Raw genomic sequence first — 27,054 nt, forward strand, 5'->3', positions numbered from 1 at the left:
ATTTCCGGACTTCCTTTCAATATTATGGTCAATATCCACTACAGTCAATCTCTTTCCAGCCAGACATTGCTGATTGGGGGCAAACGCAGGAAAGGGGGCAACGCGTTCCCAACATGAACTTTTTAACCCCGTTGTGCTCGGTTCCATACACTTGTAGCATTGAGCTGGCACGAGGTACAGTATGGTTTGCATGTTTACAATGTTTTTATGAATTCTAGGGAGGATTCCCTATGAAAGCTGTGAGACCTTACTGAAGATGACCACTCACGCTTCTGTCTTCTAGGATGTACGTCAAGTGATTTTCGGTGTTCTAGTGGCCGTTGTATTCCATTAAGCTGGCGGTGTGATGGATCAGCAGATTGTCCGGATAACTCAGATGAATCTGGCTGCCGTAAGTGTAGACTTTATTCTTTTGGTTGACGACCTGGACCTCTGAAAAGCAAATTTGTTTAGTTCCGCAGTCAGGGATGCCGCTTGCATCTGGAAATTTACCTGTCAGGAGTCTAGGAAAGCCGGGTGACAACCCTGTGGGACCTGAGTGAAGTGAATAGAATTTTTAATAACAGAAGATGAGATCGTAGGGTCCTATTTCTATTGTTTGCCCTTCCATTTTGGGGGGATGTCCGTAAGTTTGCATTTGTAAAATAATTGTCAGCCAGTACTTTGTAGATACTTACAAGTTAAAAGGAAACTCCGGAAATTAGAAATCTCTAATGGAGTAAGGTCAGGGTGTCAGAGCTGATTTCTAATACCTTCAAAGGAAAGCTTTTGCTTAGCACTTTCTAATGAACAGATTCTTGTAAGGCCTCTTTCACACGAGCGTGACGGATTAGGTCCGTATGCGTCAGGGTGCGTTCAGTGAAACTCGCACCATTTTGCAAGCAAGTTCAGTCAGTTTTGTCTGCGATTGCGTTCAGTTGTTCAGTTTTTTTCCGCGTGAGTGTAATGCGTTTTGAGGTGTTTTTCATGCGCGTGATAAAAAAACTGAAGGTTTACAAACAACATCTCCTAGCAACCATCAGTGAAAAACGCATCGCATCCGGAAGCAAGTTTTTCACTGAAGCTCCATTCACTTCTATGGGGCCAGGGCTGCGCGAAAAACGCAGAATATAGAACATGCAGCGTTTTACACGCAACACAGAACTGATGGGTGAAAAAAAAAACTTGAAATGAATGGGTCAGGATTTAGTGCGGGTGCAATGCGTTCACGTCACGCATTGCACCCGCGCAGAAAGCTCACTCGTGCGAAAGGGGCCTAACGAACAAACAGCTGACTGTTAGGCCACTTAGTGGTGCGGCACAAAACCACACTATTACCAGGTGCCAAAGACTATACAGAGCTGGGTAATCACCGATGTACATAAGCAGCATTGCTGGATATAGTAGTGCAGCGAGTGCTGTCTTCTCAAGTTGCATTGACATTGTGTAGGATGATGCATGTTAAAATAGAGATAGAATGTTGAAGATCAGCGAGTGCGGACCCGCTATGCCAACTGACCGGTTTAGCTTTGCATAGGCCTAAGGGTGTTATTCTGGCGCTCCCCTGATATTCACCATTTAACCTCTGTATAGGGATCTGGCCTTTGCTGCAGAGAAGCAACCGGACGGCTACCTCCTGGGATAGTCGAGATGTAGTTGGTAGCTGACCCTCTGGGGTCAGGAGCTTAGGATACAGAAAACACACCAAAACTGCAGGAAAACCGCACAAGCAGTCTGAACAGTTACTAAGGCTTAGATGCAGGTCACCAGATCCAGACTGCCCACACAGGCTGGGTACTTGACAAGAACACGAACAAGGCAGATGGACAGGGTTAACTTAAACATGTACAGAACTGAAATTGAATCTGGAAGTGCAGCAACACACAGGCAGTACTGGTGAAGCACAGTCAGGAACAAGCACAGGCAAATCGCAGAAGCGCAAGACTTCACCAGGAACCTTAAAGCTCAAGTACACTCTGTTAGGGAAGGATTTAGAAGCTCGCCCACTGGCTCTTTCAGAGGCCGGAGGGGAGCACGTGTCCTAAGAAAACAGAAGCTGGAGAACTAGACAGAAGTATGGAGGCAGCAACATGGTGAGTAGCGCAGTGTCGGTGCCCACAGGGGAGAGCAGGGTAGCGGCAACCACGGACAGAGAATAGCTGGGAAGAGGAATACAGGAACTGAAAATTAAAGGGGCACACTTACCAGTATTGCAGTTGCTAAATTACAAATAAACCCCACCTTGGAAACACCCTTGGGCCTCTTTCACACTACCGTTTTTTTTCCCGTTTTGTGGGTCGTTTTTTGCATTCCGTATACGGTCCGTATACGGAACCATTCATTTCAATGGTTCCGCCAAAAAAACGGAATGTACTCATTATGTATTCTGTTTCCGTATTTCCGTTTTTCCGTTCCGTTGAAAGATAGAACATGTCCTATTATTGCCCGCAAATCACGTTCCGTGGCTCCATTCAAGTCAATGGGTCCGCAAAAAAACAAAGGAACACATACGGAATTGCATCCGTATGTCTTCCGTATCCGTTCCGTTTTTGCGGAACCATCTATTGAAAATGTTATGCTCAGCCCAATTTTTTCTATGTAATTACTGTATACTGTATATGCCATATGGAAAAATGGAATGGAAAAACGGAACAGCAACACAACGGAAACAAAAAAAATGGAACAACGGATCCGTGAAAAATGGACCGCAAAACACTTAAATAGCCATACGGTAGTGTGAAAGAGCCCTTAAACTGTGTGTTATGGATGAAACTTACTTAAGCCCCGCACATTTTTGGCACAGGACAGCCTAAATTTGCAGGGACTGTCTCTGAAAATTAGATACAGTCCATGCAATTTTGGAACCGTTGGCAACTATGAATGGGCATTATAATGTAAACCATTATCACCTATGCACTGGATAGGTGATCACAATTAGATTAATGATGGGGGGGGGGGGGTTTGATCCCTGGAACCAAGATTGCTTGTTAGGCCTCATGCACGTGACCGTTTGTGTGTTTTGCGGTCCGCAAATCGCGGATCTGCAAAACACAGATGGCGTCTGTGTGCGTTCCGCAATTTGCGGAACAGCACGGACAGCCATTAATATAACTGCCTATTCTTGCGGCCCCATTGAAGTGAATGGGTCCGCGTCCGAGCCGCCAAAGCTGCGGCTCGGAGGCGGACCAAAACAACGGCCGTGTGCATGAGGCCTTACAATGATACCATCGGCTGTTTCCATCAGTGCCATAGACTTTGGTGTAAAATTACTGGGGTTTCAGGCTCACACAATCTGCACACCCTCCGCTGATTTAGCACCTACTCACTGGAGAGGCTATAGAGGTTTTAGACTGGAATTCCCCTTTATGCAATTCAAGAAAATAAACCGTAATCAGATAATAACTGAGAATAACAGTTAAATGTTTGTTAAAATGTCGGTAATGCCCTAATAACACTTCTTGTAATATACTTTATTAATGGATTTTTTATTTTTAATAGACTTTACCCCCCCCCCCCTCCCCTAAAGCGCACCTTTCCCTGTGCGCTAAAAATCCATTTTGCTGTACACTGCTGACTGCTCTTACGGAGTTGACAGTTTATGAATGGGGCCACAGAGCAGGGAGTACGGGCAGGAGCACCCACTGCTGCTCCTGCCCGTGCCCCCGGAGGATTACTAAATCCTGGCATAGCACAGGGGTACCCTGTAACCATGTGCTATGCCATCATTAGCTGAGCGGAGCGGGCTCCTGCCTGTGCCTGCTTCGTTTACATGCAGGACACTTAGCGAAGCAGGCACAGGCAGGAGCCCACTCCGCTCAGCTAATGATGGCATAGCACATGGTTACAGGGTACCCCTGTGCTATGCCAGGATTTAGTAATCCTCCAGGGGGCAGTGGGTGCTCCTGCCCGTACTCCCTGCTCTGTGGCCCCATTCAACTCCGTAAGAGAAGTCAGTGGTGTCTAGAAATGTACATTTTAAGTGCACAGGGAAAGGTGCGCTTTAGGGGGGGAGGGGGGGGGGGGGTAAAGTCTATTAAACATCCATTAAAAAAGTATATTACAAAAAGTGTTATTGGGGCATTACTGACATTTTAACAAAATTGTTATCAGAAGTTTAGTTCCTCTTTAGGATAGCTGAATACAGATGCCATACTGAGCACTGGGCACTAGAACAGCACTTGAAGGACCTGCTTCCTGAGTCACCTTAGACCTCATGAAACTGCTTATCTTCGAGTTGTACCGAGTAACAAAGAGGAGCTGTCCCCTCTCCTGACAGGTCTGTTTAGTAGCTTCTTGCATTCTCCATGTAATAACAATTCTGGAGCCTCTATTCTTGTGATGCTATGCTGTGCCCTTCCTTTATTATGAATGAATTGCTAGAAGTTTGCAGTCAAGGTCCAGATGGGTGTTGCCAGTTGGGGGTGTGTCCCTGCACAGTCTGACACTATCCAATGAGTGCTGCCGACTGGTAATACCCATCTGGACCTACATTGCACATTGCTAGCAGGAATAATAAGGAAATGGCACAGTCATAAGAATAGAGGCTCCAGAATCGTTATTACAAGGGGAATGCAAGTAGTAATTAAAACAGACAATTTAGGCGGGGCGACAGGTTCTCTTTAACGCTCTTTAATACTTGAAGTGTTGGAAGAAACTGGGAGGTGAAGGACCCTTGTTGGTAGAGGCCTCTGAAAGTTGCCCATTTTGCCCTGCCAATAGTCCGGCGGTGCTGCCTCTTCTTTCTCAGGTGATGCTATGTGCACAAAGACAAGGAGTGAGGTCTTTTGCTCTTGCACCTCATAAGCACCAAGACTAAGAAATATTCAGGTGTGAATATCTTTTGAAGAGGATAACAACTAATAGAATCCTCTCCCTCTGATACCAGCTCCGCGGTCATGTCCAGCGAGTCAGTTTCGGTGTGGGGATGGCGAATGCATTGTCCGGTCTTGGGTGTGTGACGATGAAGAAGACTGTAACGATGGCTCTGATGAACAGCATTGTCGTAAGTTTCCCAGATGATATCTTTTGGTTTCTTCCTTCAGAATGTGTTACTCTGAGGTCAGTCATTTGCATACACTATACTATATTCCTTATTTCGGGGTTGGGGGATCCTGTCTGCTCTACACTTGTCATTTCCATATAGAGGCAAAATCTAAATGTACACAGATCCTTTAGAACAAATCCAGTGTGTGAGATGTACGTACACCAGTGCCGTCCCTTCCTTTGATAAACAATCTGACCATATTGAGTACATTAAAGTCCGACGATAATTTTTTTGCAAAACCAATGTAAAACGATAAGCGCAGCAGAATTTTGCAGACATTAGCATTTTGCTTACACTATCATTTCCCCAATTTTCATGGCATAGAATTGTTTAGAATTTGCTTTAGAATGCTTTATACAGAACAGCATGCGATTAACAGGTTTCGTTTTTTCAGCCGGGAGAACTTGCTCCGCTCAGCAGTTCACATGCATTAGTGGTCAGTGTATCCCAGGGGCTTATAAATGTGACCGAATGAAGGACTGCACAGATGGATCCGACGAACGCAACTGTCGTGAGTTTTATTTCAACGCTAACTGTTTTGTAATTAACTGACACTTTATTACTTTTATTTAATCAGATCCCATTGCAAAAGTTCCAGTGCATTGCCCACTCTTGTGCTAACTGATGAACCAATGGCTCTGGGACTTGGGGGCTCTGTTCATGTCTGCACCCCACAGTTCCTTGTGGCACAGAAGGACAGTATAACTCTCCCGCCAGTCCTTACATGCTTGCAAAATGTTATGCTAGTGAAGAAAAGTACAGGCTTACACCACCCTAACCTCCTGACCTCAGACAGTCTCCTTTGTACAAAAACACCATAGTAGCCAAGTTGTTTTTTTGCCAAAAGTGTTTCAGAAGGAGAAGAAAAACATGCACTTGACCCTCTCCATAGTAGTCCATATAGTGTCCATGGTAGCAGTATTTGTCCACCTTAAAGACAGCATTTATGCAGGAAACTGGCTGGATCCCCGTCGGATCCCATTATATTTAGTGGCGATCCGCGGTGGGTGGCAGTATCCGGCTATGCCAGATACAGTAAACTCCGGTAGTCTGTTCCTCTGCCGGACATATGCTGCATATGTGAACCTAGTTTGTTCTTCTCCTTTCATTAAAACTTGTACATACAAACCACTGCCTTAGTGACCTTCTGGAGGAACACATGTATCAGGTGCATTCCGTACAGACTCTTGTTACTGAATTCAGCACTTCCACAATTCTTCCATCTAAATCACTGTAAAAAACAGGAGAGAGAAAAAAATTGTATCTGTTGGATTAACTTCAAAGGCTTTCAATTAAGTAGAGGAAACCGTCCCCAAGTAAGTCAAGGAGATTTTTTTTTCGCGCCAAGGTCTTACTAGCGCTTTAAAGTAAAGAGATCCCCAAGGAGTAGTACACTCTATTCTTGGCCTCCGGATCCTGTCTTGGATAGTTCAGCAAACAGATCCAAGTTGCGCAGGAGATAAGAACTCGAGTTTGCCTCTCACTATTAGGTACATTATTTAAGAGGCCAGTCAACTGAAAAATTCCCCAATATTAAGTAACTCAGCTCCTGGACATGTCATAAAATGGGACAAGGGGTGTTTTAAAGCACAGTGCACTTTGCAGCTAATGGGATTAGTGGGAAGGAAAAACTACCCATGCAGATGAAGATAAACATCTGAGCAATGTTGTAGCCATAACCCATTTAATTAGAGTAGATGAAGTGTCTTATTCATCAAACAGTGTGCTGCTGTTTTATGTGAACTGACCATTAGAGGCTCTGCACGGTGATAACATTCCTTACATTTCACCGTTTGCGATGACAGCTCAGAGAGGAAATGTAAAATGTATAGAAAGAGTTCAATAGGGGGTTAAAAAGTCTGGTTCTGTGTCTACGGTTAAATAAAAAAAAAAAAACGCCACATTAAACATGGTGTCAGAACTGGAGGACAGCATGTTATATAACAGGAGGAGCTGAGCAGATTGATATATAGTTTTGTGGGAAAAAGATTCAGCAAAACTTTTATTTTATTCATTTAAATCCCTTCAGAAATGCCGCTTCAGTCTGCTCTCCCCTGCCTCCTGCTTGTAAGAGCTGACAGGGGAACACATATTACAAGCAGGAGATGGGGAGAGCAGTGTGAAGCTGTAACTCATAGGAATACACAATGGGGGTCACTTATCATGAGGGGAATATTTAAGTCAGTTTTGCATGAGTCTGCATTGGAGTATTTTATGCCAAATTTATCAGATGTCACATGTTGTTTGATATACAGTATTTGTCTTATCCTTAAAGAGGTTCTCCAGGAATTAAGAAAATAAAAATATTTAAATATTATGTTATTATAAATATATTCCCAAATACCTTTCATTAGCTATAATGGCTTGTTTTATCTAGGAGGGCGGAGTAGGAAAACTGGAGCAGCTTTTCTTGACAAAAGGGTAGGTTTAAAGGGGTTCTCTGGGTATTAGGAAAATGAAAATACCTAAATATTACTTACTTATAAATATATTCCTAATTACCTTTCATTAGTTATAATGGCTCATTTTGTCTAGAGAGTAGTGTTGATAGAGCATGCTCGGCGCATCTCGGTGTTCGGCCGAATACGGCCTGCGCTAGAGCGCGATGCTCGAGTCTCCTGCCCGCATGTTTGTTGCCTGCTACGCAGCCAATAAACGCGCAGGTAGTTACTGCCACTCACTGTAATGCCGTAGCCATGTTGGTTACTGGCATTACAGTGATTGGCTGGCCGGAACGCGTCATCAGGTGATATTAAGCACCCGATGACACGTGGTTCGGCTCAGTCTTAGTCAGGGAGAGCTGTGCTGTAGAAGGGACAGATAGTGTAGGGAATAGAATTTTATTTTTTTGTTAGGAAGGGTTGGTGTTAGAGACCCAAAAGTCCTTTTAAGGACTATTGTTGTGTCTGGCAGCAATATATATTTTTTGCGCAACTTGCACTAAATAGCTTGCAATTGTTTGGCCGCTACAGACAGCGACATTACCTGCGCTACATCTCCTGCGTAACGTGTGCGCAGCCTAAAAATATCTGTGACATCCAGTGTACATTTTCTGTAGACAGTGTCTGCTGTGGACAGTTACATTACCTGCGCTATATCTCCTGTATAACGTTTGCGCATCCTAAAAATATCAGTGACATCCAGTGTACTTTTTACGTAGATGCTGCAGACAGTGACATTACCTGTGATACATCTCCTGTATAAAGTTTCCGCATCCCAAATATCTGTGACTTGACTGTAATTTTTTTTAGCCGCTGGTGACAGCAGCACCATTACCTGTGGTACCTCTCCTGTATAACGTTTCCGCATCCCAAATATCAGTGACATTGACTGTAATTATTTCTTAGCCGCTGGTGACAGCAGCGACATTACCTGCGCTACATCTCCTGTATAATGTTAGCCTCTGGTGACGGCAGCGACATTACCTGTGCTACATCTCCTGTATAACGTTTGCACATCCCAAATAGCTGTGACATTTCCTGTAATTTTTTATTAGCCGCTGGTGACAGAGACATTACCTGCGCTACATCTCCTGTATAACATTTGCACATCCTAAATATCAGTGACATTCAGTTTTATTTATTTGCGCATACACTTACAAAACCTGCGCTACTGTACGTGTGACATACTTGCAAGCATATATACTATTTAATATGCAGAAGGCAAGCAGTAAGGGACTGTGAAGTGGCCGTGCTGCTGGTGCACGCAGAGGCCGTGGCCATGGGCACAGTGAAACTGTGCCTGCTGCCAGAGCACAAGAAACACACTCATCCACGATACCTAGCTTCATGTTCCAGTTTGCAGGGTGGCGCAGGACACCACTCTCGAAGTCAGACCAGACCAGTGCGACCAGGTGGTCGGTTGGATTGCAGCAGATAATGCTTCCAGTCGGTTAAGCACCACCCTGTCTTCCACAAAGTCCAGTCTCAGTAGCCAAGAGTCTGGTCAACACAATCCTCACCCTGATCTTCCTCCCACCATGAGGAGTCTTGCCAAACAAGTGATCCCACACTTGGATATTCTGAGGAGCTCTTTTCATCGCCATTCCTTGATTTGGGCCTCTCGCCAAGCCCGCTTGAAGAGGGACATAAGGAGATTGTGTGCATTGATGCCCAAACTCTTGAGCATCCACAGTTACAAGAAGATGATGGTGGGGAACGGCAATTAGTGTTTCATGAGGTGGATGATGATGATGATACACAGTTGCCAATAAGTCAACGGCAATTAGTGTCTCAAGAGGTTGATGATTAGGATGAGACACAGTTGTGAATAAGTGAGGTTGTTGTTAGGTCAACAAGTCAGGAGGATGACCAGAGTGAGGAAGTGGAAGAGGAGGTAGTGGACGATTAAATCAGTAACCCAACCTGGGAAGGTGGCAAACCGAGCGAGGACAGCAGTACAGAGGGCTAGGGATCCGCAGCACCGCAACAGGCTGGAAGAGGCAGTGGGGTGGCAAAAGGGAGAAGGTGGGCCACACCAAACAGGCCCGCAACTGTTCCCAGGGGCACCCCCTTGCGGCAATCTCCCTTGCCAAGGGGTAGGTGTTCCGCAGTCTGGCGCTTTTCTGAGGAAAGTGCAGAAGATAAAAGAATTGTCATTTGCAACCTGTGCCGTACCAAAATGAGCAGGGCCGTGAACACGAGCAACCTCACCACCACCAGCATGATCCGCCACATGGCATCAAAGCACCCTAATAGGTGGGCCGAATACCTAGGTCCACAATCAGTGTCTGCGGGTCACAGTGTGTTGGCCAATCTCCTGTCCAAGACGCAGGCCCGGATGCCTCCCGCCCTGCACCTGGACCCTTCGCAAGCACCATCAGCTAGCACATCCACTTCTGTGTCCCAGCACTGTCCATACCCAAGGCCTTTGAACGAAAGCGCAAATGCCCAGCCATCCACCCACAGGCCATAGCACTAAATGCGCACCTTTCCAAATTGCTAGCCCTGGAAATGTTGCCATTTAGGCTTGTGGACACTGAGGCTTTCCGCAGCCTGATGGAGGTGGCTGTCCCTCGTTACTCAGTCCCTAGCCGCCACACTTTTTCCCTGTGTGCCGTCCCCGCCTTACATCAGCATGTGTCCCGTAACATCACCGTGCCCTGACCAACGCAGTTATTGTGAAGGTCCACTTAACGACTGACACATGGTCAAGTGCTTTTGGCCAGGGACGCTACATGGTAACTTGGTGGCAGCTTTGGAGCTCACACACATACCATGCCTAGCCCACGTGTTCAACTTATTGGTTCAGCGGTTTCTCAAAACCTATCCCAATTTGCCTGAGCTACTGGTGAAGGTGCGCCGGTCTGGCAACGCTGCAGCAATGCTTGCAATTGCCAGCTCAGCGACTGTTGTGCGACGTAAGCACGCGCTGGAACTCCACGTTCCACATGTTGGCCACGCTTTGTGAGCAGCAGAGGGCAGTAGTGGAATACCAGCTGCAACATGGTCGTCGGCTTTCCAGTCAGCTTCCGCTCTTCACAAGCGACGAATGGGCATGGATGTCTGACCTCTGTGAGGTTTTACGCAACTTTGAGGAATCAGCACAGATGATGAGCGCCGATGCAGCTATTATCAGTGTAACCATTCCACTTCTGTGTCTACTGAAACGCTCGCTGCTCACAATGAAGGCGGACGCTTTGCATGTGGAAGAAGTGGAAATGGGGGAAGACAGTATACAGGGTGATAGCCAGACCACCCTCCGTTCGTCTTCTTAGCGCAAATTGGATGATGATGAGGAGGAAGAGGAGGAGGAGCAGGAAACGGTTGCCTCCGCTACAGAGGGTAGTACCCACAGCAATATTTATTCCATCTATTCAGCGTGAATGGGCCAAAGAGGAGGAAGAGGATGAGGAGATTGAGAGTCATCCTCCTGATGAGGACAGCGAAGTCTTTTCTGTTGGGACTCTGACACACATGGCTGACTCTATGTTAGGCTGCCTTTCCCATGACCCTCGCGTTATACGCATTTTGGCCAACATCGATTACTGGTTGTTCACCCTTTTTGACCCCCGCTACAAAGAGAACTCCTCATCTCTCATTCCTGTGGTGGAGAGGACTAGCAAAATGGTGCAATACCAGAAGGTCCTTGTGGAAAAATGACTCCAAAAATTTCCAGCTGACAACGCTGGCGGCAGAGTACGTAGTTCCTTGGGCAACCGAGGAGGGGAGACAAGGGAAACACACAGCAGATCCAGCAGAGGAAAGGCAACACTCTCCAAGGCCTGGGACAGTTTCATGACACCCCGTCAGCAACCTCACCATGATGCGCGGCCTAGTGTCACAAGGAGAGAAACGTTTTGGAAGATGGTGAAGTAGTACGTAGCAGCGTCCTCAATGATCCCTCTGTGCCTTACAGCTATTGGGTGTCCAAGCTGGACACGTGGCACGAACTGGCGCTCTACGCCTTGGAAGTGCTGGCCTGCCCTGCCGCCAGCGTTTTGTCAGAGCGGGTATTTAGTGCTGCTGGGGTCATAATAACTGATAAGCGCATCCGCTTGTCAACTGAAAATGTTGAAAGGTTGACTGTTATCAAAATGAACAAGGCCTGGATTACCCCTGACTTTTCTACTTCACCAGAAGAAAGCGGCTGAACATAGAGGCACTTTAAATGGGCCTTTTATGGTGTATTGAGTATTCCCATGCACCCCTTCCACCACAAAAAAGGGTTAGGGTTCTTCCTTTTTTTTGTCCTCCTCCTTCATATCAACATGCTTATTAGGCTGCCCTCGCTTCTAATGTTTTAGAGGGTCAGCTCAGCAGCAGGCCCTCAATCATAATTTTTTCAATGGTCAGCTCAGCAGCAGGCCCTCAAACTTAATTTTTTTCATGGTCAGATCAGCAGCAGGCACTCGCCCTCTATGTTTTAGATGGTCAGCTCGGCAGCAGGCCCTTGCCCATAATGTTTTAGATGGTCATCTCAGCAGCAGACCCTCACCCCTAATGTTTTAGATGGTCAGCTCGGCAGCAGGCCCTTGCCCATAATGTTTTAGAAGGTCAGCTCAGCAACAGGCCCTCGCCCCTAATGTTTTAGAAGGTCAGCTCAGCAACAGGCCCTCGCCCCTAATGTTTTAGAGGGTCACCAGCAGGCCCTTGCTCCTAATGTTTTTAAGAGGTCACCAGCAGGCCATCAATCATAATTTTTTAAGGGTGTGTATGATGCCCTCCTTTATGTGTAATAAAGGGTGTATTGGAGTGCTGGTTCACTTAGTGCATAGGCTTTATGAGTGTAGGAGTCCCACTACCTGAACAATTGTACCACAATGTGAATGAGGCCCTCCTTTATGTGATATATAGGTTGTATCGGAGTGCCTCTTCCTTGTAATTTGTGGCAGCACTTGCACTTTATATACAAGTAAATATACAGGAAAGAATGTTTCCTAACAATTTTTCCTCTAAAATAGATTTTATCTTCGGTTGGGTGTGTATTATTGTCAGTCTGTAACAGTGGCGTACTACTCGGACAACATCGTTTCCAGCAGCGACCTGGTTGTCCAAGATGCATCCATGTTGTCCCCGAGCCATTTCGCTGGTGTTTCCATCAATTTATGACCTTTTCATGTGAACCAGACACCCCCCCCCTTCAGAGCAGGGGGTGCCTGGTTTAATGCTTGGGTTCTCCCATTGACTTCCATTGTGCTCGGGTGAGCATCAAAGCATCCCGAGGTGTTCTACTCGAGCACCCGAGCACTTTGGTGCTCGATCAACACTACTAGAGAGCAATCATTAGGAAAAATTAATTGTCCGCCATCATATTACTGCGCACACAACCTGTCCTAATCACACAGTGGCACAAATTACTTCACAACATTGAGCTAAAGAACTGCTTTATCCTCCTCTCTGCTCTTCTTGTCAGGGATTATGATCCTGAATACAGCTGATAAGATATTCTGCTGAATCTCTGTAGGATGAAGTTCATGAGGAGACATGAGGGATAGAGAGGAAAGACAGGACTGACTGTGGTAATGTGAGGCTGTGGTAATGTAGACTGCATACAAGTGCTGCTGCTAATTAGCCACATCCCCACCTCCTCTCTGTACTTCATGTTTCCTCATGAACTCCATTCCTACAGAGATTCAGCTGAAGATCTTATTAGCTGTATTCAGGATCATACTGTAATCCCTAAAAAGAAGAGCAGAGAGGAGGATAAGGCAGCTCTTTAGCTCATTATTCTGGAGGGACTTGTTCTGTGTGATTAGGACAGGTTTTGTGTGTACTAATAGGACACCGGCCATTTTATTTCTCCTAATGATTGCTCATTATAAATGAGCCATTATAAATAATTATTTATAAATAATTAAAGGTATTTGGAAATATATTTATAATAAAGTAAGATTTAAGTATTTTCATTTTCTTAATTCCCAGAGAACCCCTTTAAAGCTAACCCTTTTGTCTAGAAAAGCTGCTCCAATTTTCCTACTCCACCCTCCTACCGGAGAGAAATTGTGACTTTTGTGCGATTTTTTTAAAAATGTCTCAGTAATAAATCTGGATTGAATCTCATTAATAAAGCTGACCATGCTTACTTACACACCCATATGTCAAAACTGGAGTGGTATAAAAACATAAAAAGTCTTTGCACAAAAGTTTTTGCGAAAATGAGCATAAGAAGTCACAAAAGCCCCACTTTTTGAAGGCGGAGTTCTGGAGTGAAGGCATGATAAATTAGGGCCAATAACTTTGCAGTGTGAGTTGGGCGACTGCAGTTTCAGTGCAAGTGCAGTATCATCACTCCTGATGAAAGCCAGAGGCATGTTGGGAAATGTAGACTACATTAGGAGAACTAAAATAAGGGGAAGAGAGAAAAAGTCAAGATGGAAGGCAAACCGTAAATGACGCAAATATATGCAAATTAGCCTCTAGGAGCAATGGGGGTATTGCTATTGCAGAGAGAGCGGAGCCCATTGCTCATTTGCATATATTAAAACATCATTTTTCTCAGCAATGCGGGCACATATGAACATGGGACCAACACAGATGTCTTCAGCTGCCAAGAGCACATGTAACAGGTCAGCCGGTGTCATAGGTACAGATCTGCTGACAGATGCCCTTTTAATTAGTTATATGGGTAAAATGCTGGATTGCTCCTTTAAGGGGTAGTCTATTATCAAGAGAATATTGCAGCTTTGTTTTTTAACTGTACTGCCAGTTTTACAAGGTAAGGGCAAGAAATTTTCAAGAAGTCCATTAAAAACACACTGTGGAGGTATATGTAACATGTTATTTTATTACACATTTCATTATATGTTTATCCATGTGCATTTTATAGGTTACGGACTCAGATTTCATTGCACAGCAAGGGCTCGTGCACACATATATATTAGGGTCTGTGGTCCGCGTTTTGCAGCCAAAAATAGGACATGTTCTATCTTTTGCAGAACAGATATACAGATGCGGAAAACATGTGTGACGGATCATCCACATGATTTCTGCATCCGTATGTCTGTTCCGCAAAGAGAGAGAACATGTTCTATTCTTGGTCATAAAATGCGGACCATGTAGCCATTAAAGTCAATGAGTCAGCAAAAAGAAAAATGGATGAAACACGGGCATCACACAGATGTCATCCATATTTTGCAGATCTGTGTTTTGGGGAACGCAAAATATATATATGGTCGTGTGCATGAACCCTAAAGATGATTTATGACATCATATTGGACATTTTGTTAAGTAATGCAAGTATAGAAGCAAAACTATAGATCTGTTCACTTATTTGTGGAATTGCTCTCAATGGAAGCCCTTGTCTCATTAAACTTGCAGAATATCCCGTGTGCAGTCAGCTTTCGTGTGCCAGTGGAGCCTGCTTCAATACAAGTCAGAGGTGTGATGGGATTGTCAACTGCCGGGATGCTTCAGACGAGGCCAATTGTAGTAAGTAATAGGAATGTATTACTGAAGGATTATTATGTCATTTATCATTTATTAGCCCGGATACAACTGCAATTTCAGCACCCCTTATAGTTAGTTACACCCTTGAATTCAACCAGAGATTGGAAAACATAGGAACACATTTATTAAGATTGGGATTTAGATGCCGGTCTTAATAAGCCCCTGCACTGGCATTGTATTGCCGAAGTTATCTCGAGGCACCGGCGTAAACCAGGCGTAGAAAATGATAAATGAGACGGGCCTGCGAGATGGCATGCGACAGAATCTGCGCCAGATGTACCACACAAAAGGGGTGTATATCTGTTCATAAATGACCCCATAGTCCTTGAAAATAGTAGGAAGTCTAATGGCAAGGCACAGGTTGCAGGTGTGATATATCTACCCCTAATGTCTATCAGAAAAGTGAAATGCCATAAACTACTGTATACACAGCAAATATACCGTAATATACAATGGGCATTTGGACTATTGCATTTACAAGGGGCTCCAGCAATAATCTGAGCGGTTTTCACGGAGACGCTATTTTTCTTCGCTTTGTCTGTAGGACTCCCCAGTAGATGAATGAACCTATTCTCAAATCAGTTAGCCATGTTTGAGATTTTATTTGGCAATTGAAATAAAAACAACCAACCTATTCTGAAAGGGCTTGGCCAGAAAATGTAAATAAGGCAGGTGCTAACCGAAAGTCAGCCCCTCCTATCCAATACAGAACCGCGTACTGCCACGTGCATAAGAAATACAAATTCATCTTTATTATTAATAAATATAATATAATCTGTTAAAATACATGGATAGTAGCTTGCAGACACATCATAAATATATTAGAAGTAAACATACAATACATATATGATGAAGTGGATACAATAATTAATATACTGTATGTATAAATATTTAAACCAACATGGGCAAATTCATTAGTACACCCGATCAAAGTATACAACCAAAAATAAAATAACAATTCATACAGACCCATGGCACAAAGAAGTAGCTCCAACACGTGTTTTGCATTTACTTCATCTGGGGAAACCATAAAATAAAAATCTTAACAAATAAAAAAAGCTACCATTTTGAATCTATCTTTCTATCGTTCTATCGTTCTATCGTTCTATCTTTCTATCGTTCTATCGTTCTGTCGTTCTGTCGTTCTGTCGTTCTATTGTTCTATCTTTCTATCGTTCTATCGTTCTATCGTTCTATCGTTCTATCTTTCTATCGTTCTATCGTTCTATCTTTCTATCGTTCTATCGTTCTATCTTTCTATCTTTCTATCTTTCTATCGTTCTATCTTTCTATCGTTCTATCGTTCTATCGTTCTATCTTTCTATCTTTCTATCGTTCTATCGTTCTATCGTTCTATCGTTCTATCTTTCTATCGTTCTATCGTTCTATCGTTCTATCTTTCTATCGTTCTATCGTTCTATCGTTCTATCGTTCTATCGTTCTATCTTTCTGTCGTTCTGTCTTTCTATCTTTCTATCGTTCTATCGTTCTATCTTTCTATCGTTCTATCGTTCTATCGTTCTATCGTTCTATCTTTCTATCGTTCTATCTTTCTATCGTTCTATCGTTCTATCGTTCTATCTTTCTATCGTTCTATCGTTCTATCTTTCTATCTTTCTATCTTTCTATCTTTCTATCGTTCTATCGTTCTATCGTTCTATCTTTCTATCTTTCTATCGTTCTATCGTTCTATCGTTCTATCGTTCTATCGTTCTATCTTTCTATCGTTCTATCGTTCTATCGTTCTATCGTTCTGTCGTTCTGTCTTTCTATCTTTCTATCGTTCTATCGTTCTATCGTTCTATCTTTCTATCGTTCTATCGTTCTATCTTTCTATCTTTCTATCGTTCTATCGTTCTATCGTTCTATCGTTCTATCTTTCTATCGTTCTATCGTTCTATCTTTCTATCGTTCTATCGTTCTATCTATCTACCTAATAAACAGCTGTATTTTAGGGTCCATTCACAGGTCAGTTCTGCAATTTTGCCGATCGTAGGCAGACCCATTCATTTCAATGGGGCCGCAAAAGATGCGGACAGCACACTATGTGCTGTCCGCATCTGTTGTTCCGTTCTGCAGCCCCACAAAAAATATAGAGCATGTCCTATTCTTGTCCGCAATCGTAGGGCCAGCCATGTGCGGTCCACAAAATGCAGAATGCACACGGCGGAATGCAAAACACTTACGGACATGTGAATGGACCCTAAGTCTTATAAATAAATAATTACTCTAACAGCGGATAATAGAACTTGAAAATTCTATGTCACTTTTGTTAAACTGGATCAAATAACACGTCAGTCGTATCTCCCAGCGTCCAGTCAGGTATCGGCTTTGATCAGTCTTGTAAAATGGAATCCTCTGATTTCAATGGTTTTTGCACCAATGGATGATTTATAGATGAAGGAAATGAATGGATATGTATTTCCTTTAATTATTTTCTGTCTATGGCTACGTCTACACAATGACATTTGTCGCGCGACAATTTTTATAATTATAGTTTTTTGATTTTTCTGCGACTGTCACGTTGCAGTCGCAGCATGTCGCATTGTGACACCATAGAATATCATTCTAAAAATTGTCGCGTGACAAATGTTGCAGTGTAGTTGTGCCCTATCTGTCGTGCGACTTATTGTCATCGTGTAGACCTAGACTATAGCTCTGCTCAGATTTCATCCTAGGAATGCTGCTGATGAATCGGGCTACTAGTTGAACCTCCCAATGTGAACGTACCATTAGGCTTCATGCACATGAAACTACGGATGACGTTCGTGTGCATTCTGTATTTTGCGGAACGGAATAGGTGGCCCCTAATAGAACAGTCCTATCCTTGTCTGTAATGTGGACAATATTAGGACATGTTCTATTTTTTGGCAGAATGGAAACGGACATACGGAAACGGAATGCACACGGAGTAACTTCATTTTTTTGGGTGGACCCATTGAAATGAATGGTTCCGTTTACGGTCCGCAAAAAAAACAGAACGGACACGGAAAGAAAATATGTTCGCGTGCATGAGCCCTTATAGTGTTAGTTTCTTCATGTAGTCACATTGTGCGTATTTTGTCCTTTCTTTACAGCACAGAAATGTCTGACCAACGAGTTTCCGTGCGCGAACGGTGAATGTATCCCTCGAGATTTCATCTGTGACCACGATGACGACTGTGGAGATGGAAGCGATGAAAAGAATTGCAGTAATGTTCCTTTTATTTCTGTTTTATATCCCTTCCTGATATCAATATGACTAAATAACTGTGAATTAGATCACCTACAAAATGTGGCTCCTAATGCTCTGGGGACGGGCAGCGCGTCTTTCCATCTCCCAAGATCTATGTGTGTCAAAGGAACTTTGCCAGTGAGCACAGTAGATTCCAGTGAGAGCACATAACGTGCCCAGCTAACAGCTTTTGGTATATGGTTATGGTAGACAGTATGTTCCCTTTCCATTGCATGAGTCCAACAAGAAGCTTGTATTTGCTTTGCAAGTAAGCTTCCGTCGCTAGATCCTTGGACCTTTCAAACCTTAAAAATTCTGTCTAGAGACGTTTCTTGGTGTCTGTTTTTTCCGGTTTCGCCCTCATTAATCACTCCCAGCGTGTCTGGAGCTGGCAGACGTGCGCTATTGTTCCTGTCTGAAGCCTCTTGCTGCACAGCCGGAGCTGACAGCATCTCACAGAGCTTCTGACTGTACAGTGTCTGGGGCCTAGGAGAAGCTCCGCAGCCTTGTAGAGACATCACACCGCTCACACACTGTAGCTACCCTGACCAAGAATCGGAGTTCTTCAGTGTATGCATTTACCTGCATGGGCTCCATTGTGGGGGAACCAACAGGATCCCTACTAATGAAAGAGTGCCCATCAGTTCTCCTGTTTGTTTTAGTAAATACCTTTATTCCACATATTCTAGTAATTCTGGAGTATATTTCTGCATTATACCGTTCCTCTGTTATTGCTCCTAGAAATTTCTGAATAAAATAACAGTTGGTTGTCACCAGTTGAGGGTGTCCCTACACAGACGGAAATTGTCCAGTCAGCGCCGACAGTGTCCGACTGTTTAGCCCTCCCTTGACAAGAAGAATGTATTCATTTATCAGGAACATCATAAAGCACAGTAATAAAAAAATAAAAAAAAAAATAAAATAAAAATTATGCAGAATTGATTTAATTGGGAATAAAAGGATTTATCAAAACAGGCATATAAGGACTGCTGACAGGTCCCCATAAAGTATGGCTTTTTTCCTTTCCCTGTGGGGCTACCATCCCCCATCTCTCATACTGACTCCATCTCACCAGGAATAGACCAGGCTTCAGTAAGGCCCCTTTTCACACGGGCGAGTTTTCCAGCGTGGTTGCAATGTGTTAGGTGAACGCATTGCACCCGCACCGAATCCGGACCCATTCATTTCTATGGGGCTGTGCACATGAGCGGTGATTTTCACGCATCACTTGTGCGTTGCGTGAAAATTGCAGCATGCTCTGTATGGTGCGTTTTTCACAGAAGTGAATGGGGCTGCGTGAAAATCACAAGCAAGTGCGGATGCAGTGCGATTTTCACGCATGGTTGCTAGGTGACGATCGGGATGGGGACCCGATCTTTATTATTTTCCCTTATAACAGGGTTATAAGGGAAAATAATGGCATTCTTAATACAGAATGCAAAGTAAATTAGGGATGGAGGGGTTAAAAAATAAATAAAAATTAACTCACCTCATCCACTTGTTCGCGCAGCCCGGCTTGTCTTCTTTCTTCTTCTTTAAAGACCTGCGCTCATCACATGGTCCGTCACATGGTCCATCACCACTACCGCTACTTTCACAATTGTGTTTTGGCCTGTTCCGGCAGGGATTAGCAAAAACGCTTATGTTTTTGATAATACAACCGGCTGCATCCATTATGAACGGATCCGGATGTATTATCTTTAAAATAGCAATGACGGATTAAAACCATTGTAAGTCAATGGGTGCCTGGTCCATTTTCTATTGTGTTCAAGAAAACGGATCCAGCATGACACACAATTTAAGTCAATGGTGCTGGATCTGTTTTCTCGGACACAATAAACGGAACCGCAGCAGCGGTTTTCTCTCTGGTATGGGAACACAACCAAACGGAACAGAATACATTCTGGTGCACTCTGTTCTGTTCAGTTACGTTTTGTCCGCATTGACAATAAATGGGGACAAAACAGAAGCGTTTTTCTCCGGTTTTGAGATCTTCTGCCGGATCTCACTACCGTAAAGGAAAAACGCAGATGTGAAAGTAGCCTAAGTCGTTTGTCTGAATGAGCCCTTACTATTATGCAGTGGACACTTCCCGGTAACATTTTGCTATCATTTTCTACCTAGCTTACCCAACCTGTAAAGGGGATTCTTTCACTTGCCCAAGTGGTCGTTGTATACACCAGAGCTGGCTTTGTGACGGGGACGATGACTGTGATGACAACGCTGATGAAAATGGCTGTGGTAAGTGTATGCCCCATGTACAGTAAAGCAGAGAACAGCCTGTGACTACTGGACCGTCTGTTTCCAGAATGAAGGCGCTGCAAGGCTCTGTAGAAGTGCTCAGTTTTCAATTAAAGGGGGTTTCCAGCACTTTTTAAAGCTAGGTCATCAGTATGTGAACGGTGGGGGTCTGACACCTGGGACCCGCGCTGATCAGCTCTTTCAGAAGGCACCAGGTGGGGCCTTTTTGCAGCTTGCTAGGCCATGTGACGTCACGACCGTCAATCATGTCACCTAGCTGCAGCTCAGTCTTATTCAAGTGAATGGGGCTGAGCTGCGATACCAAGCACAGCCGCTATACGATGCACCGTACTGTGCTCAAACGGCCGATCGGCGGGGTCCTAGTTGTCGGAACCCCAAATATCAGTGGATAGGTCATCAGTAAGGCTTATTGCACACGAACATGTGCACTCCGTGGCCGTATTGCGGACTGCAGTACACGGGCACCGTTCCGTGTGCTTTCCGCATTACAGATGTGGACCCATTCACTTCAATGGGTCTGCAAATCCGGAGATGCGGAATTGTGCGGAACGGAAGAACGGAACGGAACCCTATGGAAGCACTACGGAGTGATAGAGTGAAAGATAGAACATGTCCTATTTTTTGGCGGAACGGCAGGATCGCAGACCCATTAAAGTGAATGTGTCCGCGATCCGCAGCGGCTGCCCCACGATGGGTGTTCGTGCATTGCGGTCCACAGCACAGCCTCGGGGCACACAAAACCCCTTTAATGGAAATCTTTGACAAAATATTCCAAGCAAAGTGCTTAGGAGACCTCCAAGAGAGATTTAGGCCTCTTGCACACGACCGTATAACTTTTTCAGTATTTTGCGGTCCGCAAAAAACACAGATGACATCCGTGTGCATTCCGTTTTTTGAGGAACGGAACAGCTGGCCCCTGATAGAACAGTCCTATCCTTGTCCGTTAGGGTACTTTCACACTAGCGTTTTTGTTTTCCGGTATTGAGTTCCGTATCCCGGAAATAAACTGATCAGTTTTATCCTAATGCATTCTGAATGGAGAGCAATCCGTTCTGGATGCATCAGTTCAGTCCCTCTTACGTTTTTTGGACTGAGAAAATACCGCAGCATGGTGCAGTTTGCTCTCCGGCCAAAAATACTGAACAGTTGGCGGAATTCCGGGTCCGGCATTAATTAACATTGAGGTGTATTAGTGCCGGCATTAAGTGTTCCGGCAAAACGGATCCGGCTTTCCGATCTGCGCATGCACAGACCTTTCAAAACGCCCCAAAAAATAATACCGGACCCGTTTTTTCCGGATGACACCGGAGAGACGGATCCGGTATTTCAATGCATTTGTCAGATGGTTCCGCATTTGCATCCGGACGGCAATCCGCTGCCACAAGTGTGAAAGTACCTTTAGGCCTCATGCACACGACCGTTGTTTTGGTCCGCATCCGAGCCGCAGTTTTTGCGGCTCGGATGCGGACCCATTCACTTCAATGGGGCCGCAAAAGGGCCGTTGCTCCGTTCCGTGGCCCTGCAAAAAAATATAACATGTACTATTCTTGTCCGTTTTGTGGACAAGAATAGGAATTTCTACAATGGGCCGCAGTTCCGTAAGTTGCGGAAGGCACACGGGCGGCTTCCGTTTTTTGCGGATCAGCAGTTTGCGGACCGCAAAAAAACAGAACGATCGTGTGCATGAGGCCTTATGCGCACAATAATAGATCATGTTATATCTTTGAATGGAACAGAAAAACGGAAACAGAATGCATACGGAGTACATTCATTTTTTTTTTGCGGACCCATTAAAAATGGTTCCGTATATGGACCGTATACAGAATGCAAAAAACGGAATGTTAACGGGAAAAAAAAAACGTTTGTGTGCAAGAGGCCTTAGGCTTTCATAGGTTTTGACATCGAAGGTCTTTTCTATTCCATTGTTCTACTGCTGGCCAGATATGCGTCAAATACTCGATCTTTCCCCCCTGGCTCCCCTATAAACACACATGGGGTCAGTTATAAAACTGGTGTAAAGTAGGACTGGCTTAGTCACCCATAGCAACTAATTCGATTCCACCTTTCATTTTCCAAAGGAGCTGTCAAAAATGAAAGGTGGAATTTGATTGGTTGCATTGGGCAACTAAGCCATTTCTACTTTACACCAGTTTGATAAATGACCCAACATTCTTGAACATAAGTTTCCTTCAGCCAACATATCTGACAGACAGACTGTGGCTTAGGCCTCTTGCACACAAACTTATTTTTTTTTCCATTTCTGTGCCGTTTTTGCGGTTTCCGTTTGTGGTCCGTATGTGAAACCATTCATTTAAATGGTTCTGCAAAAAAAACTGAATGTACTCCGTATGCATTCCGTTTCCCTATTTCCATATATCGTTCCGCTAAAAGATAGAACTTGTCCTATTATTGTCTGCAAATAACGTTCCGTCACTCTATTCAAGTCAATGGGTCCGCAAAAAATACGGAATGCATACAGAACACTTCCGTATGTCCTCCGTATTTTGCGGATCCATGCCCACTTTGCCCATGTGTTTACTGTTTACAAACATTACTGTACATTACAGTAATGATTACAAATTTTATGTTTCCGTTTGCGCTCCGCAAAAAACTAATCGCATACGGAAACCATACAGAGATTTTTTGCATAAATACGGAACGGAAGTGGAAACAAAAAATGGAACAACTGATCCGTGAGAAACGGACCGCAAAATATAGAAACATACATGCGGTCGTGTGAAAGAGGCCTTATTAGGAGGAAAGCTTATTATTAGCCAAATTATCTGACCATCTTGAAGATTAAAAATCATTGATGTTTGTGTCCGCACTACATGGCGGTCTTAATTCTTCAAAGGCAAGTGATCAGGACTTTTTCGCATGCATTTTTTGTCCTGGTGTTTTTGAGTAAAAAATAAAATAAAATGGGCCTTGGAAAATTCTGACTTGATTAGCGTTTTTTCTAGTTTTTTTTTAGATATTTCCTTGGAGGTTTTGTCCATAGAGTGTGTTTTAGCACTTGGAACCATAAACGTCTGTTCAATCAACTGTTGTAGCTGGTGTTTTTTTTGCCTAAAAACATAGGCACAAAAAAAAACCCACTGAAAGCAGGAAAATGACAGAAAAATACCTATGTGTGACACTAGCCCTAGGCCCCTGTCACACATCTGTGTCCATGTGACAAGATGGTCTGAGGTTCATCCGTGAAGATGTAAGGTTCCGTGTTTGGTCCGTGTGTCTGTTCTTTGCCCTTCGTGTATATATTCCACATACACTGCTAGGCTGAATTATTTTTTTCCAGAGCATCTCCTAACAATGGTCCTTGAAAATCACTAACATGCCATCTGTGTTGTCTTTGTGGTTTTTACCGACCCATAGACTATAATGTGTGTGAGGGATCCTTAATCATGGTCAGAAATGGGGTGTACTTCCATGGTGTCTCCATGGACCCACAGCCTTGGAAAACCACTGATGTGTGATCATACACATTAAAGTCAGTGGATGGATGAGCGATTCACTGATGTGGTTCCATTAAAGGAACTTGTCACATTGAACATGGTGTCTGAGCTGAAGGCGGCATGTTCTAGAGCAGGAGGAGCTGAGCAGATTGATGTACAGTTATGGAGGGAAAAGATTCAGTATAACCTGTATATCATTCATTTAAATTCCTGCTCATTCTGGCCTTTGAAGTCCAGGGGGCGGTCCTATCAGTGATTGACAGTCTTCCCCCTATGACCGTGTATACACAGAGAGCTGTCAATCACTGATAGGACCGCCTCCTGGACTTCAAAGCCCAGAATGAGCAGGAATATAAATGAATGATATACAAGTTTTAATAAATGTTTTCCTAAAAAACTATGTATTAATCTGCTCAGCTCCTCCTGCTCTATAACATAGTGTCTGCAGATAAATTAGCATTTTGATGTTGACAGGTTCCCTTTAAATGGTTATTTATGTAGAAACAGTTACATCCAATTAAAACCTAAAATGATATTCTTTTTGCATCTTAGAAAGTGGGCTGAGAGAATGTGGTCCAGGAGAATGGTCTTGTCCATCGTCTGGCCAGTGCATCCCTATAGACAAAGTCTGTGATGGAACCGTTCATTGCCGATTTGGCGAGGATGAAACCAATGCAACGGCAGGGACGAACTGCAGTAAGTGGACCTTGTCTGTGCAGCATTATGCAGTTAAAACCTGTATATTTATTTATTCCTTGCAAAATAGTGTTGTTTGGAGTAAAAAAAAATATGTATTTGCACCATAATCGTATTTCTTAAAGGGAACCTGTCACCAGTTTTTTTTTCCTATAGACCCTTTCCACCATGCATGACATGAAAGGGCCTTTCTATAGGTATAGCTGTAAAGCTGTAAACTGTAGCACCATATACCGTGTAAAACAAACTTAGGGGGTCATTTATCAAACTGGTGTAAAGTAGAACTGGCTTAGTTGCCCATAGCAACCAATCAGATTCCACCTTTCATTTTCCAAACGAGCTGTCAAAAATGAAAGGTGGAATCTGATTGGTTGCTATGGGCAACTGAGCCAGTTCTACTTTACACCAGTTAGATAAATGACACCATTAGTTCTATGTCGTATGCTAATCAGCGTTCATATGTGTCCAGCGGATGTCCCTGTCAGTGGGAAAGCCAATGACCAGTGAGAGGGGAACCGGCCCGTGCCCACAGAAGGGAGAACACACGGTGCATGCGCTGGTTCCCTGCAGGACCAGCCTGTGAAGGAATTCTGAGGAGTCATCCATGTCGGTCAATAGACCATGGGCTGGCCTAAAAAAGATTTACCAGGACACTTGGAAGGTTTGGATACGCCCTGCGGACTCTTCAGCTCTTATTAGCATACAGCGTGTTTTTCAGGCTAATAGCTATAACTTTAAAAAAAACTTCCTTTTGACTCATTCCAGATTTTACGATCTTCTCAGCAGGATCTACTGGTAAAAGCTAGATGAGGTGAAACTAGAGATAAAATATTCGGGGTGGTGAAGGATTTAAAGGCGTTGTCTCACTTCAGCAAGTGGCATTTATCATGTATTGTGATTGTCCATATCGCTTCCTTTGCTGGCTGGATTCACTTTTCCATCACATGATACATTGCACGTTTCCATGGTTACAGCCACCCTGCAATCCATCAGTGGTGGTCATGCTTGCACACTATCGGAAAAAGCAAAAGCACTGGCCTATGTGCGCTACCACAGTCCCGATCACCATAGAGGCTGACACTTTTTCCGATAGCGTGCAAGCACGACTACCACTGATGGATTGCAGGGTGGTTGTAACCATGGAAACAAGCAGTGTATAATGTGATGGAAAAATGAATCCAGCCAGCAAAGGAGGCAATATGGATAATCACAATACATTAGTAAGTGGCTTGTGTTAACTTTTTCTACATAATAAATGCCACTTACTGAAGCGAGAGACAACCCCTTTAAGGCAAGATCCAATCAGGTTTTAGAAATTATGAAATAATAGCAGGGCCTATTCACAGTCAATCGGAAACAAACCGTTCATTCCTGATAATTGCCTGATCATTGCAAAGGGTGATAGCTGCATTTACATGCAGCAATCACCCCTCTGCGTGGGGATGATCAATCACTACTGTGATCATTCATCCCCAAACAGATTCATTGTTTGCCGGCAGCAGATCCTTGCTTACACTGGCTCATGTGCTGCTGAAAACAATGATTTTATGTGCCGCATAAAAGACGCAATCACCTGATGAACGAGCGCTCCCGATAATTACCTGATCCTCAGCCTGTGTAAAAAGGCCTTATGACATGGGTAGTAGACAAAACCTCTCGGTACCCATCGCCTGTAAATATGGACATCAATAATACTAGATCCAGCTTGTGATTTCCTTTCTCTTAGGGCTCCTGCACACGACCGTATGTATTTTGCAGACTGCAAAACACGCATCCGCCAAAAATATGGATGTCGTCCGTGTGCATTCCGTATTTTGCAGAACGGAACAACTAGCCCCTAATAGAACAGTCCTATCCCTGTCCGTAATGTGGACAATAATAGGACATGTTCTATATTTTGTGGAACTGACATGCGGACACACGGAAACGGAATGCACACTGAGGAACTTCAATTTTTTTTGTGGATCCATTGAAATGAATGGTTTCCCATACGGTCTACAGAACGGACACGGAAAGCACACGTTCCTGTGCATGAGCCCTAATGTGTAACTTACTATAAAAAGGGTAGGTAAGACCTCACGTACAAGACTGTCCATAATGGACCCATAATATAGGGCACAATGTGGAATTAGGCAAGGTGGATCCTAAAATGGTTGTACCGTACAATGCCTTTTAGGTTATTGCAAACCAGTAAGTAAGTATGCCAACCTATACTATTTGAACAGAGCCGAGAAGGTAAAAAACATGATTGCCAGATGCTTAATATCTGCTCCAAGTTTTTCAGACTTCATTTTCCAGAATTACTTTGCTGCACTGCCCTTGAGCTGTGTTAAGACTCCTGCACGGACCTGAACAGATGCGAGTTGTAGGCCTTGTTTAGCTGCTAGGTTGGATTAGGAGGAAAAGCAAAAGTTTTCTCCAGCTGTAGATGCCTTAGGTCCTCTTTCACACGGGCGTTGCTGGAAAATGTGCGGGTGCGTTGCGGGAACACGCGCGATTTTTCTGCGCGAGTGCAAA

At 44.0% G+C, this 27,054-nt stretch overlaps 1 protein-coding gene across 1 annotated transcript in view; it reads left to right on the forward strand.

The window, feature by feature from the left end:
* Window positions 1-27,054, forward strand: part of LRP2 (LDL receptor related protein 2) — a 199,620-nt gene that overhangs the window by 39,832 nt on the left and 132,734 nt on the right. The window contains 7 exon segments of the mRNA XM_044302728.1: window positions 284-391; window positions 4,865-4,981; window positions 5,418-5,534; window positions 14,782-14,892; window positions 17,988-18,101; window positions 20,249-20,365; window positions 24,394-24,537. Coding sequence (XP_044158663.1) covers window positions 284-391; window positions 4,865-4,981; window positions 5,418-5,534; window positions 14,782-14,892; window positions 17,988-18,101; window positions 20,249-20,365; window positions 24,394-24,537 — 828 coding nt within the window.

This window comes from Bufo gargarizans, chromosome 8 (genome assembly GCF_014858855.1).
Source record: "Bufo gargarizans isolate SCDJY-AF-19 chromosome 8, ASM1485885v1, whole genome shotgun sequence".
Classification (NCBI taxonomy): Eukaryota; Metazoa; Chordata; class Amphibia; order Anura; family Bufonidae; genus Bufo; species Bufo gargarizans.